Source organism: Biomphalaria glabrata, chromosome 1, assembly GCF_947242115.1.
Source record: "Biomphalaria glabrata chromosome 1, xgBioGlab47.1, whole genome shotgun sequence".
Classification (NCBI taxonomy): domain Eukaryota; kingdom Metazoa; phylum Mollusca; class Gastropoda; family Planorbidae; genus Biomphalaria; species Biomphalaria glabrata.
Window position 1 is genome coordinate 7952594 of NC_074711.1, and position 13884 is coordinate 7966477.

Genomic DNA, 13884 nt, shown 5'->3' on the forward strand with positions numbered 1-13884 from the left:
TGCCACACCAGATTCTGCCCCGTCTCAAGATTAAGCCAAAACCAGTGACTCATTTGGGCGCATCCATTGCCTTTCGAGACAAAAGGAGCCATATATATAACTATAGCCTATAGATAGATAACTTACAGAGACATACAAATAATGGACTTAACAAAGTCGCAGTTAAACAAATAATAAATAATATTATCTAGGCTGTTAACTATAGCCTATAGATAGATAACTTACAGAGACATACAAATAATGGACTTAACAAAGTCGCAGTTAAACAAATAATAAATAATAAGGAGTTTATTTACAAACAAACAAACAAATACGAAATATCATAAATAAATACGGAAATAAAGGCCGTTTGTCCCTTGGCCAAAAAATAAAATAATACAAATTCAAAATAGTAGGACAGATACAGGTAAAAAAAAAATCACATGACCATTATCACTGACACACTCTAATGTCTCGTGTCAATAACAAAACTTTGTCTTTAAATACCACTCAACAATAATCTGGTCTTTGGGGTATAATAAAAAAAGAAACACAAGTGATGATCTCTTTAGAACTAGAGACTAAGTAGATATATTGACAGTAACCAACTTATTAATAAAATGTATAAAATCTATTTAGCTCGTTATAGAAAAAACACCTTTTCATTACAGGTCAGATCACAACAACAACAAAATTATATCAACATTACATAGATTTCGTTCAAAATAATGTACACAGGTCAGCCCAAGGATTCAGGAGATAGTGGCAATTATACACAGTCAACAGAGATTTAAATAATGTACTAAAGGGAAATAAGTCTTTTTGACATTAAAAGTAAGTACATTTATTATCTTTCTTGTCACAATGGGACTATAAGTAAATTCTTTAAAATAAAAAATATAAGATAATAATAATAATATAAAAAACAACATTAACATAAAGATAAAATAATAATCTACTATTTGAAAGTATATATCCTTACTATGTATCAACCAATTTGATAATATACCACCCAATGGACAAATTGTAAGACGAATTTCCTTACGACAATAATGGGTATTATTATTATTATTATTATTATAAATAAACTGAGATAAACAGAAACTAGCTATTACATCTGATATATACATTAAAGCAACGTGACTTATATAGAAACTATAGCAAATATAAATGTGTTTAAATACAACGCGAGGATATAGTTTAAATTTAAGATTAACTAAAGCTTTTTGCATTTATAAATAAATATTACATATATCTCTTCTTCAGATAATATATAGAAAATGTTTACCTACTAACTATAAAACAAAAAAATATGAGAATAGAAAATAGAATTAATTAGTTGACAGTAATATTAAACCAATGAAGGATGAAGAGTTTTTATTGATTTTGGTTGGAGATGATAAACAAATCTGAATCAGGTCACCACTCTGTAAATAAAAAACACCTCCTGAAATAAGAGAATTATTCATCACTCAAACGTTAATAAAATAAAAAATGTGCTCACAAATGTTTTGTTGATTGTCCGTTTAAACTATATGTTCCTATTATTCAAGTGGTTTAACTTATATCAAAAGGAGTGAAAATTCTTTGTATTTTTACCTGCATATGTTGTTTCTCGAATTGGTGAAGAACTTTTATCGACAGATAGAACCATTCTTAAAAGAACACCAGACAAACTTGGATTTCCAGGACTGATTCTATGTATATAGTGGTAGTGGGTCTAAAACAAGCCAAAGAACATGATTTGTTATAAAAACTACGTCTGTGCGTACTGTGATAAAGATATCTACTTTGAAACATTTTACATTTCTAGATATTTTCTTTCTATTAGTTTAAAATATTTTTTTTTAATCCATATTTTCCTTTTTTTAAATATTGATGTCACAAGATAAAACAACATGAGCTGCCTGTCATGAGACATGCACTTTGAATTGTTTTCCAAAAGTGCTGAGTTTGCACCCTAGCCGCCGCTTTTTCCCGGTGTCCTGCGGTTGAGCTAAGATGTAGCATTCAGTTCTGTAAAAACAAATGGACAAACATGTAAAAAAAAATACTTAAACAATCACAAAACTTACTGAGTTGACAGATACAGTCTGAGCATTTTGAAACTCAATGCTACTGTATACGAAGTATATTCCTGGAAGAGAACAAATACTAAAATGAGAGTCTATTTACTATAAGATAGAAATATTTTTTATATAATTTATTGATAGGTTTTGAAATACCTATTGCATATTTATGTGTTTTAGTTAATGGGTTTTAAGGCTCTGTGTCAATTGGATGTGTAGTGCACAATGCAGTCAACAAAATATAATCATTAAACATTTGAAATGTTGAAACAAAGTTGTGACGATGGACAAAAAATGTAAACATATTTCTATAATATGATGACTGAATATTCTGTCATTACAATTTTTAACAATCATGTATGCTATAAGCCTAAAACAGATCATTCTGTAAATTAAGGACTACTTATGACATATTTATATTTAATAAATACAGTATAATCGAATGTCATTTTTATTTCATTTGCAAATAATAATCTTGAAGATTGAACAGCTTTTGAAACAACTTACCAGTGTAAATGATTTTTAAACCATCCGGTACTAAGTCCACTCCACTGTTGTGTTCTATAGCTGGGTCATTATACAGTGGGTCAACGTTTAACACAATGTGTGTGTCGTTGGAATCTAGAAAAAAAAAAGAAGCCATCTTTAACTGGAATGACTCAAAGATGATTACTTTTTGCTTAAAGTAAAACTGGAAAAAATGATTCCTTAGAGAAAAGTAAATGTTCTAAAATGCAATAGTGTTTGCTTTACATTTATATCAACAAATCTTACTTATACGAAACTAAACATAAATAAATTAAAATGTCTATATTGGTAAGCCAAACATTATATAGGCAATGTCTTTGAATCCTTGAATAAACGAGGAGTGTAATAATTTTATAATAAACCCTCAAAGTCCCTCTAAGAAATGTACAGGTAGATTTTTGTTTTTACCTTGACCTGGTTCATTAGTCTGCATACAACTTTTGTGAGCAGATATTGGCAATTTTCCTTTTTCCAAAATGGAAACTGAAAACATTTAGGGTTTCATACAACATAAACATTTTTTTATATGTGAGCTGGAAAAAGAATAGTTAGCCTATTACTACAAGTAAAACCAAGTAACAAATCTCATTACCACGTAATCTTTGTTTTAAGTTAATTGTTAGCTAAAGAACTTCTTGCTAAAAAAAAAAGGATTACTTACTGTCTGCATCTGTTTGTAATTTGCTTACATTCGAAATCTGTTCAATTTAGAGTTAGTAACATGAAGATTATAAAATTGCCAATTTACACATTTCTAATGAATGTTTAAGTTCTGTATTATTAAAAATCAATTTAGCTTTGACCATAACATTATTTATAATTTTGACTTTTCTTTTTTTTAAAAGAAGTATTAACAAATGAGGAGGTGAGTTGACAGAGTGGTAAAGCGCCCGACTTCCCTCTGAGGGGTTCCAGGTTAAAATCTTATGAAAGCTGGGATTATCAATTTCGGGATCTTTAGGACGCCTTTGAGTCCACCCAACTCTAATATGTAACTGACAATAATTGGGTGAAAAGTAAAGGCGGTTGGTCGTTCTGCTGTTCACAAAACACCCTCGTTAACAGTGGGCCACAGAAACACATGACTTGTTATCTGCCCTATAGATCACGCAATGTCTGAGAGGGGAGTTTATTAACAAATTACTTACGGTGTGGACTGTGAGCCATACCAACTACCAACTGAATAATTACGCGACAAAGGTGTACAGATACAGTTATTGTAGTCGATCGATATATATATAGAGAGAGACTCTCTAATTGCCTTTTGAAAGCAGAAATTCCTTTAACATGGGGCATTAAAATAAGTTTACAAATCGAGATAGAATACTTCTTATGAGCCTGTGAACAAGATAAAATAATGTTATCTGGGAAGTGTGGCCGAGAGGCCGGGAGAAGCTTTAACCACTTGGCTACCTATCAAAACCCGACTCAAGCAGAAGTTACTTTACTGAGCGTCTAAAGGCAGAACGGAAAAAAAAACTCCCAGATATCCCCTCTCCCCGCTGGTCCACATTAGAAATTGGACCGTAGCGCTATGGTCTTGCTATAAGCATAATAGTGGATGTATATCAATGCCATTTTTAAACAAGCAAAATATAAAAAAATCCTTAAAAAAAAAATGAAATTATATCTATCAATAATGTACAAGTTATTTCCCTTATTTGATATCATACAAAATAATTATTTACAACTAATTAACTGAATAATTTGAACAAATTATTAACTGAATAATTTGTTGTTGTTTTTTTTATTGATTCAAGTTTTGTTAGATACAACAAATAATTGTTTAAAATATCAACTTGATAGGACAATTATTTAAGGGAACTAAACCCAATAAGTGTAGCCATATCTGTGAATACTGAAGAATTGGTTTCCCTTGTTGGTATCAAACAAACTAATTAATTACCAGTAGTTAATTGACTAACTGGTTACTTTTTTTTTATTGATTCATGTTTTTTCTATGCCAAAGGATAATTATGCAAAGCTTCAGCTTTATCCGAGAATGGGTCTGGGAGAAATAACGTGTACACACTCTTTACCCGATAGACAGACAGAGTGAGTTGATATAAGCTTTGTAAAAAGCATTTTTCTGGAGTGGTTGCGTTTCTCAATAAGTTACCAAACATGTATAGAAATAGAGACAGAATGCCAACTATTGTCGCAGACATTCATAAACTGCGCAAAACACTGAAATCGATCCAAAATAAACAGTGTGTATATTTATTTATTCAGATAAACACCTTTTTAAAATTAATGAGTTTCTCGTACATATAATTTTGTTCTGTTGGTTAAAGTTGGATCAAATATTATAAAAGTGTGCATAGAGCTATATTTGAACTTAATTTTATGAAATCCAAATATTGTCACCAATTTATGAAACTGTTATACTAGTGTGTTCTAATCATTAATATGCTAATTTTTTAAACCAACCAGATCCAAGAGGATGGATAACTCCAGCTCATTTTCAGCACAGCACTGGTCTTTGAAACCATTTATATCTGTGATTATTATCCTTCTTTCTTTAGTATCTCCAGTTGGCAAAGACAGTAATGAACAATTTAAACAGATCTTTTCAAATCTTGACTTTGATGAGACCATATTCTATGATAATAGATAGAAAATGTGACCTTTAGGCATTATATAAAAACAAAATGACTATTTTTCATTAGCTGGTAAAGCATCTTCAACGTACAGTATCCGAACGCTGGTATGCTAGAAATAAAGTACAAATAAGGAGGAGGTCTCAGACTGAGAAATATCAGTAGTATCCTACTATCTTTAGTCCATGATAATTAGGAATGAGCTGGTCTCTATCTTAATTTCTCTCTCTCTCTCTCTCTCTCTCTCTCTCCCTCCCTCTCATAATTTCTCATTTCTTTGACACGAATCTATATTATATTTATAGTTTCCATGAGAAATTTATTGTAACCTATAATTGTGGCCTCAATATTGGGTCATGTTATGTTAATATGAGATGATTGGTTAACCAGGGCCGTTTTTACCATCAAGCAGTTTATATTCTGCCTGAGACGACATTAAATAAAGTATACTTTATTGAAAAAGATACACAATAACAGGGAATTTTACATTTGTTCCTTTAATTTTGTTTCTGCAAACAAAACAAACGCATACCCTTACCTGATTTAAACATCTCTATAGGTTATATAATTCTAATCACTCCACTTTTTTTCTTCACCTTTACCTATCCCTTGCCTATTGGACAGTTGGGGCACCACACAAGATCTGTTGACCTTCTTCTCCACATGTTTCGTTTACCTCCGTTTATGCCCGTACTACAGACGATTTATAAACATTCTCAAGAAAGAAGGTCAGAATGAGAGATTTGTTGACTCGCTGATTACTATTGTGTTTACGATTATATACTATTGACATGAAAATGATAATTTAAAACAAATCTTTAGTTCTACTCTGTATAAAGAGAGACTCACCTCTTGTTTATTTATATTGCTGATGGTCAGTGACACAAGTATCAGTGCAACAAGAGCCATTCCAAGTGATATTACAGCCATAATCAAGAATAATCTATAAAAAAGTATATAAATGAAATGTAAATTTAAATTTAGATTTGATGCAAAGTATTTCTCCACTCTATTGAGTTATAGACCACACATATTCATGATGTCCAAAATAAATTTGACATTCTTTAAAAATAAAATGAGATGAATTAAAACTAAGTTTAGATAATGTTTCCGGTTACGTTACAATCTAGCAATTCTTGCTATCTTCTTCAACAGAAAGTGTCTACATTTTTTAGAGCTGATCGTGTTGTGAAGATCTGGATAGCTTTAGAACAATCTACAAATCAAACTGCATTTGCCATCCGAAATTACGTTTATACATCATTTATAGTACTTAGAATTTAAAAAAAAATAGTTTTAACCTTTGATTGCACCCATTTCTTTACATTTGTGTGATAATAACAATTACAAAATGTATTACTTCTATGTTTTGTTACTATGTTACAGACGAGAAACTTAAATGTAATATCTAGTCTTTACTACTCACTTTTCTCTGGTAGGAATGTCTTTTTTAATCCTCTGGGGAAAAATGCATTATGTCGTGTATAAAAATTATTGCGTTAGAATAAATAATGTGACAGTTATAAACATTACTTGCATTACCCTTGGGCTACGCCTGTTGCTTATTACACTTTAAAAACAATATTCTAGAAGCTTTCTAGTAAAAGATAAATAGTGAAGGCACTCAATTATAATCCGAAGGGTTGTAAGGTTCATCATTTATTTTAGAAATGAGTTGGGAGTTATGCCTATATAAGAATGCTTAATTAATGTTATTTATATCATTTGCAAGCTAATGTAAGTTATTTAAATTGAAATTTCTGAATCAGATATTTATATATCGAATCAAAACTTCTAAAATGGAAATTCTTGTTATTCCATGTTTAGGTAATCTTTATAATTTGCAAATTTGTCCAATACAACATTTGATTCTGCATTCTGCTATATAAATTCCAATTTTTAATTTAAAAAAATAATGTCCAGAAGAAGCGACAAATATTTGATTGAAATGATCTAAGAATAATGGCCAAGTAATAATTATTATAATCTTCCCAAACTTGTTCCCAAGTAAGAGTGTTAATGGAAAAAAAAAGTTAACAAGTGTGAAAATGTTCAAGACTAATAAGCTTTTGAATGAATTCGCTTGAGAAAAGCTTCATCGACAAATGAAAACTAATACTGATGTTAGAAATTAAGATAAGGTTAATGGCGAATTCCTGACTAAAACATCTTTATCAAAAAAAAAATCTGTATTTGAAATGGGACGTTTATGGACCTTTACGAACTTTGTGACTCATTATTACAAGATGAGAGCTTTTTAAAGGTCAACTGGGCTTCATTGAGACATTTTTTCTAGTGTCAACTTTCTATGATCTATTCTTGTATAAGTCATATAAAAATGATAAAAAATCTCAACACATAAGGACAAGTATTTGTTGTTGTTGTTGTTGTTTTGTTTTGCTTTTACATGTTTCGAATGTTCCTTTATATTTGAAGATTATAAAACTCAAGGATGGAAGCAGACTGGGGGTTCCAACCCCGGACCGTCGAGACCATTGAACGACACTATGAAATCATACCACACGAACAAGTATCCTGCAATAATTATATTAGATTCAAAGTTGGCAAACTAAAGGGTAGACATCACCCCTCGACCATCTTTAAAATCACATTTCTCACCATCTCCCAATGATTTACACATAATTATAACTCCATGCGAGTGGCTAACATGTCATCGTCTTGATTAAACCTCATCGTTAAGTTCACATCTAAAGTTTCTTAGTTTAAGTTGGAGGCAAAAAATGTTTATAAAATAGTATTTTTCTTACCTGTACGTCGTTACTAGATTCATCAGACTCACGCAAACGATGGTATTTCCTTTTGTTAAACAATAAATAAAGAAATATTTATTCACTTACGTATAAACAGTTTTTAATATGAAAAAGCAATTTATGGTTAAACATTGGACTTATCAGTATGGATAGGGTTAGATATAGGTATCTGTTTATTCGGTGAATGATTTGATTATTTAAAAAAAATGAAATATTGTAATTCGCATAGGGTAAATGGTTTACTGTATTTTTAGCCTTTTAAGAAACCCTATTGTTTAGTTGTCGTTTTTTTCACTCATTGATATTTACATTATAATATAAATTCTTTAAAAAAAAAGACAATTTCTACTATGCGTGACGTAAAACTAGTCTTTCTATAGATTGCCTAGGCAAATTAGGAAATGGAAAATCATTTCGTATTTTGCCTCTGAAAACGTCAGGCATTCTGTAGAATGTATGTATTTCACACTTTACATGTATATATATATTAATTTCTTGAACAACAGCCATTTACGTTGTACAGTTCCAACTTATATAGGAACACTGATTTTATTACTTACTGCGCACAATCCCGTTGAAAACCACGGTCCTGAAATTTGAGATAAAATTCTTCTGGAATTAAAACTTTAAAACTAGTCTATAATTCATATTTAATATTTATAACAATGTTTATTACATTTTCCCCAAGAAATACAGATCAAATGGCCCAAAAAAACATTCATCTGTTTGGAGTATTAAAATAAAGGAAGTTAGTTCATTTGTATTTAAAGACTGTAACAAAAATATGTTATTATTGTATTTTTAGTTCAACTTGAAATAAATTTTCAGACATATGTTTTACTTTAATCTACTCACCTATGTGCGAATGGTTTAATGTTATATTTTTTTTTATTTTTCATGTAATCTTATTTTCGTTATTCCCCGTTTAGATGCGTTTTATCATATGAAGAGTTACGCCTTTGCACACCAGGGGCATTACAGCCAACATGACTGAATACATATCTACTTGTTTACTTGATAAAGATGTTGGTTCTATTTAATTTTGAGGGTCGGAGTTCAAGTCCCAAATCGCGACATACCTTTTTGTGTTTATTTTTTTTTATTTTAATAATTCCTTCTAGAAAAAAAGTTGAAACAATTTATTATCTCGATCTAAGATGATTTTTAACACTTGATTAAAAATGGATGATGTTTAAAATCATCAGAGGGTCTTTCTAATACTTCGATAAAAATCTGAAAAGTCGAATAATACACATATTTGATCTAGTACTATTGTGTAAGGCGTATAGAGTGTGCGTGTGTGTGTGTCGGGAGGAGTAGCCTCACAGAGTAGGCCGTTTTAATTAGATGTAACAGATACTAGAGTTTAAGAAAGAGGGGAGAGAAATGTTATAGAATGTACACATGCCAGAATAGGGTAAGTTTGGGAGATGTATTCAAAGGGGGCCGTTTCAATTATACGTAACATATATTAGAATACACTGGACAAAAAAAAAAAGGGGGGGGGGTATATTGAAATGCGTGCAGGGTGGAGGGGGTACGGCTAAGGTTTTATGTAAGCATCTACAGATTAAAATAAGAAACAAGCAAATCGTAAAATAATTTCCTTTTTTAAAAACAAAGGTTATCTAATTAATAATCAGTAATTAATTCACTAATTTTTTTTTATTAAGTCATATATTCTCTATTCATTTTTTTTCCAGACATACAGAGTTGATATAAGCTTTGTAAAAATATCTCAAATAAGTACATAGATGCAAAAGAATAGTCATATTGTGTAGAAAAGACTAAGCCCAATTTGTTACGGGAAGGGTGGGGGTGGGGCGGATAGAAGTGATACTCGAATTTACGGTATGGTTCAATGCAATGTTTGTGATAAGTACTTTTCCCTTTTCATAAGTCTTATATTTAGAAGGCTGAATTGGCTTAATATAACTAAATTTGAGGAATAAAATAGTAAAATAAGGAATAAAGCATTTTTAAAAAAGCTTTTATTAAATGTAGATCTAGTTGTATCAATTAGTTTGGACCAGTTATATATTTAAATTTTAAACAAATCTAGACCAACAATAATACACTTTTGCGATTACAAATATTTTTACAAATTGTCTTTGTTTAGCGCAATTTCATGATCTTAACATTTACAAGGTTACAAAGACAGTTTGTGTGGAAACACTAACTTAAAATCGGCCCCCGAAGTGGTCCACCCAGGCAGGCTTTAATATTTTCAGAAAGAACATCCAAATGAAATTATATCAAGGACAAATGATAGATAAGAATGGAGAAAGAAGGTTGACAGATCTTGTGTAGTGCCCCAATGGTGCTGCAGATCAAAGGATAGGTGCAAGTGAATGCAAAGTTAGATGTGAACCTGTCCTAATTAGTTCCCGCTTCAGCCCTTGTGTTCTTTAGGGCAGATGATGTAAAGTTCATCTGTTTTTGTGGCCTACGGTTAACTAGGATGTCATGTAGCCAGCACAACGACCAACCGTCTTTACTTTTCCCCAACTAATGTCAGGTACCCATTAGAGCTGGGTGGACTCAGAGGCGCCCAAGGATTCCGAAGTTGAAAATCCCAGTCTTCGAACCCGGTCACTCGGTTCGGAAGCTAAGCGCATTACCGAGCCTCTCCTGGTCTTCACTTAATGTAGTTGTTTTGTAAATGATGATTCCCTTATTCGAATTCTGAATATCATTACGTAATAAAAAGTTCAAGAAAATGAAGTTTATAAGATTACTATTCGTTTTAAATTAGGTCTAACTTATAATGGATACTAATTAGCTTTTTCTCTTTAAAAAACTGCTTGCATAACTGATTTTAAAAATTAGATTTTTCGCTTTTAGGAAAAAAAAAAGGAGCCGTTGCATCAGAACTTTGAATGGTCTAAAATATTGAGATGTCGGATTTTCAATATCTTTTCTAGTTTACGAGATCTAAACGGGAGGACGGAGCGTCTTTTCCCATTTCGGGGGCCGCTATTACGGTTAACGAGGGTGTCATGTAGCCAGCACAACGACCAACCGCCTTTACTTTTCCACAACTAATGTCAGGTACCCATTAGAGCTGGGTAGACTCAGAGGCGCCCAAGGATTCCGAAGTTGAAAATCCCAGTCTTCACCAGGATTCGAACCCGGGACCCTCGGTTCGGAAGCTTTACCGAGCCTCTCCTGGATTAACATAATGTAATTGTTTTGAAAATGCTTAATCTTATATTCGAATTCTTATTGTATGTACAGACTGCGTAATTTTTTAAAGAAAATGGAGATTATAAGATTACTATTCGTTCTAAATTAGGTCTAACTTAAAATGCATACTAATTAGCTTTTTCTCTTTAAAAAACTGATTTTAAAAATTAGATTTTTCGCTTTCATGAAAAAAAAAAGTAGCCGTTGCATCAGAACTTTGAATGGTCTAAAATATTGTGATGTCGGATTTTCAATATCTTTTCTAGTTTACGAGCTCTAAACGGGACGGACGGACAGACGGAATGACGACAGAAATTTCGCACAAAACTAATAGCGTCTTTTCCCCTTTCGGGGGCCGCTAAAAATGCGCAAAGAGCCTATCACTTCTCTGAAGGGGGTAAAGGGAGGGAGTATGTGGGTGATCGTTTTTAAATGCATTTATAAAGAAAAGGTGAACGACCTGAATTGAAACTTGAGGGTTAAATCATCCTCAGCCTTCTCAGGCCAATAGAATAACCACTAGGCCAGCGAATAGCTTATGAAAAAGAAGTTTTAATAGTTATCCATTGTTAGCTTCAAAATTAAGAAATGGCAACCTATAAAGTATAAAGAGGACTAATTCAACTTATACCAAATATCATCCAACTACAATTTCTTTCCCTTGTTCGATGCTAAACAAAATAATTAAGTACCAATATGTAATTAACTAATTGGCCAGTTTTTTTAATTGCTTCTTTTTTTTTTTTTTTGTCAGTTAAAAGAAATAATTTTGCGAAATTTCAGCTTGAGATTAGGTGTGGTAGAAATAACGTGTACAAACTTTTTACCAGACAGATGGATATACGGGTTGAATTTATATAAGTTTTGCAAAAATAAATGTAAAAAGAATAATAAGTCATATTAACAAAAGTTGTTCCAAATATGTACTTGTGCTTTATTATAATTGTACTTACGTTGTTCAGTGGCAAACATTCTGGGCTATTCTGTAGAAGTGGTATTGTTTTGTTAATTCTACAATGCAATATAAATGTATGGATATATAGCTTTAAATTAATATTTTTATTTGTCTGCTTATGATTATGGTTTAGAAATAAACAAGCAATGCTTTTCGGACTTGCATTATGACAGTAAAAGTAAAGTTTCCCTTTCAGACCTTGTGGTCTATAGGGCAGGTCATCAATTTATGTGGCCTACTGTTAACGAGGGTGTCATGTGGCCAGCACAACGACCAACCGCCTTTACTTTTCCCCCAACTAATGTCTGGTACCCATTTGAGTTGGGTGGACTCAGAGGCGTCCGAAGATACCGAAATTACAAAAAATCCCAGCCTTCATCAGGATTCGAACCCCGGACCTCGGTTGGGAAGCCAAGAGCTTTACCCCTCAACCACAGCGCCACCCACATTTTGACATGGCATAGTGTTAATGTTCATATGTTTTTTTTTAAGACTTTTCCAGCTGTTAAGTAATGTTCAGGTGTTGTTTTTTTATGCCATTGTGCTCTAACTTCTTGCATGACAGTATGGAGTGACATCCATTAGCGTTCTAATTAAGACCATAGTGAAGTCTTAAGTAATTAGCACAATAACTCTTTGGTTACCTCTGGGAAAAAGTAATTGATTCCATACCTATTTTGATTCACGCCTAAATGGCAAATGTTTAATAATAAAAAAAACATATTTTTGAAGCAGAGTTTATATTTAATATATTTGCAGAATTAGACAAGGAACCGTGATGCCTTGCTATAGAAGGATTCTGGGTATCACCTATAACGACTGCATCACAAATGAGGAAACCTAAACAAAATTACAACAGGGACTAGATCTCGCAAGGGACTTCTTAATGTTTTAAAAATAAGCAGGCAAAGACTGTACTGCCACAACACAAGATCCTCAGGGCTTACAAAAACATGTCTGCATTATAAGGAATTAACGGTACTGTCAGAAAGGGGAACTTTACTTAACTTGCAATGAAAGAGACTAATCCTTGCAAAAGACATGGAGAGAGACTGTCAACAGATATATCTGGTGCCCCAGTGGTAATACAGAAAACAGGAAATTACAAAAGTTACAATGGATTTTTTTAAATCAACGATTTTGTACTAACCGGTTTGCTGTATAGGGATACATATTCCAACTTGATTGGTTCATTTTCACTTGGAACTTTATTTTCCTTTATAGGTTTTCTAAAACAGAAAATATAAATGCGAGAAGAATTCTAATAAAAGAGAAAGGATTGTTCTAGATTCCAAAAACAACAATGACGCAAAAAAAGAAAATTCTAATTTTAGGTCTATGATGCATAGTGATTTCTTTAAATATGTAAGAATTTAAATTTAGCTCACTACAATTAATTACAAAGGATGTAAATGCAAACTTACTCAAAAATATATCTTCTGTGATATTCTATACATTACAATTTTATAAATATCCATTATATATAGTGGCTCATTTAATTCTTCTTATCTTATCCTATAAAATGCAGACAATCTTCTGAAAACTGTTACATCTCAGCTTACATAACTTGATTATAAAAGTCTGCACAATGTATAACTATATGAATATTACTAACAAATGGTCACTGGAATAAGAATTAATCTGGAGTACCACACTTCAGAAATGACATAAGAGCAGAGTAGAATTTTTTCTGAGCATTAATTCAATATAGGAGGAAATGTAGTCTGTGTCTTCTGTCCTTAGCTATAGATGTTGTCAGTGTGAAGGTTAGGTGATACCTGTCAGCTTACGTTATT

At 31.8% G+C, this 13884-nt stretch overlaps 1 protein-coding gene across 5 annotated transcripts in view; it reads right to left on the reverse strand.

The window, feature by feature from the left end:
• Nucleotides 1–261: 261 nt before the first annotated feature.
• Nucleotides 262–13884, reverse strand: part of LOC106063440 (uncharacterized) — a 38411-nt gene continuing 24788 nt past the window's right edge. For 4 of the 5 annotated variants that reach the window (XM_056019985.1, XM_056019992.1, XM_056019998.1 and 1 more), the window contains 13 exons: nucleotides 13239–13317; nucleotides 12087–12116; nucleotides 8508–8536; nucleotides 7945–7993; nucleotides 6603–6634; nucleotides 6026–6119; nucleotides 5007–5177; nucleotides 3238–3274; nucleotides 2985–3059; nucleotides 2556–2669; nucleotides 2055–2116; nucleotides 1579–1699; nucleotides 262–1426 (listed from right to left, as the gene is read on the reverse strand). In XM_056019985.1, coding sequence (XP_055875960.1) covers nucleotides 1311–1426; nucleotides 1579–1699; nucleotides 2055–2116; nucleotides 2556–2669; nucleotides 2985–3059; nucleotides 3238–3274; nucleotides 5007–5177; nucleotides 6026–6119; nucleotides 6603–6634; nucleotides 7945–7993; nucleotides 8508–8536; nucleotides 12087–12116; nucleotides 13239–13317 — 1009 coding nt within the window. In that variant the 3' untranslated portion in view covers nucleotides 262–1310. Of the gene's footprint in view, nucleotides 1427–1578; nucleotides 1700–1904; nucleotides 1996–2054; nucleotides 2117–2555; nucleotides 2670–2984; nucleotides 3060–3237; nucleotides 3275–5006; nucleotides 5178–6025; nucleotides 6120–6602; nucleotides 6635–7944; nucleotides 7994–8507; nucleotides 8537–12086; nucleotides 12117–13238; nucleotides 13318–13884 lie in introns of those variants that run through there. The other variant, XR_008776537.1, reaches the window with a different exon arrangement.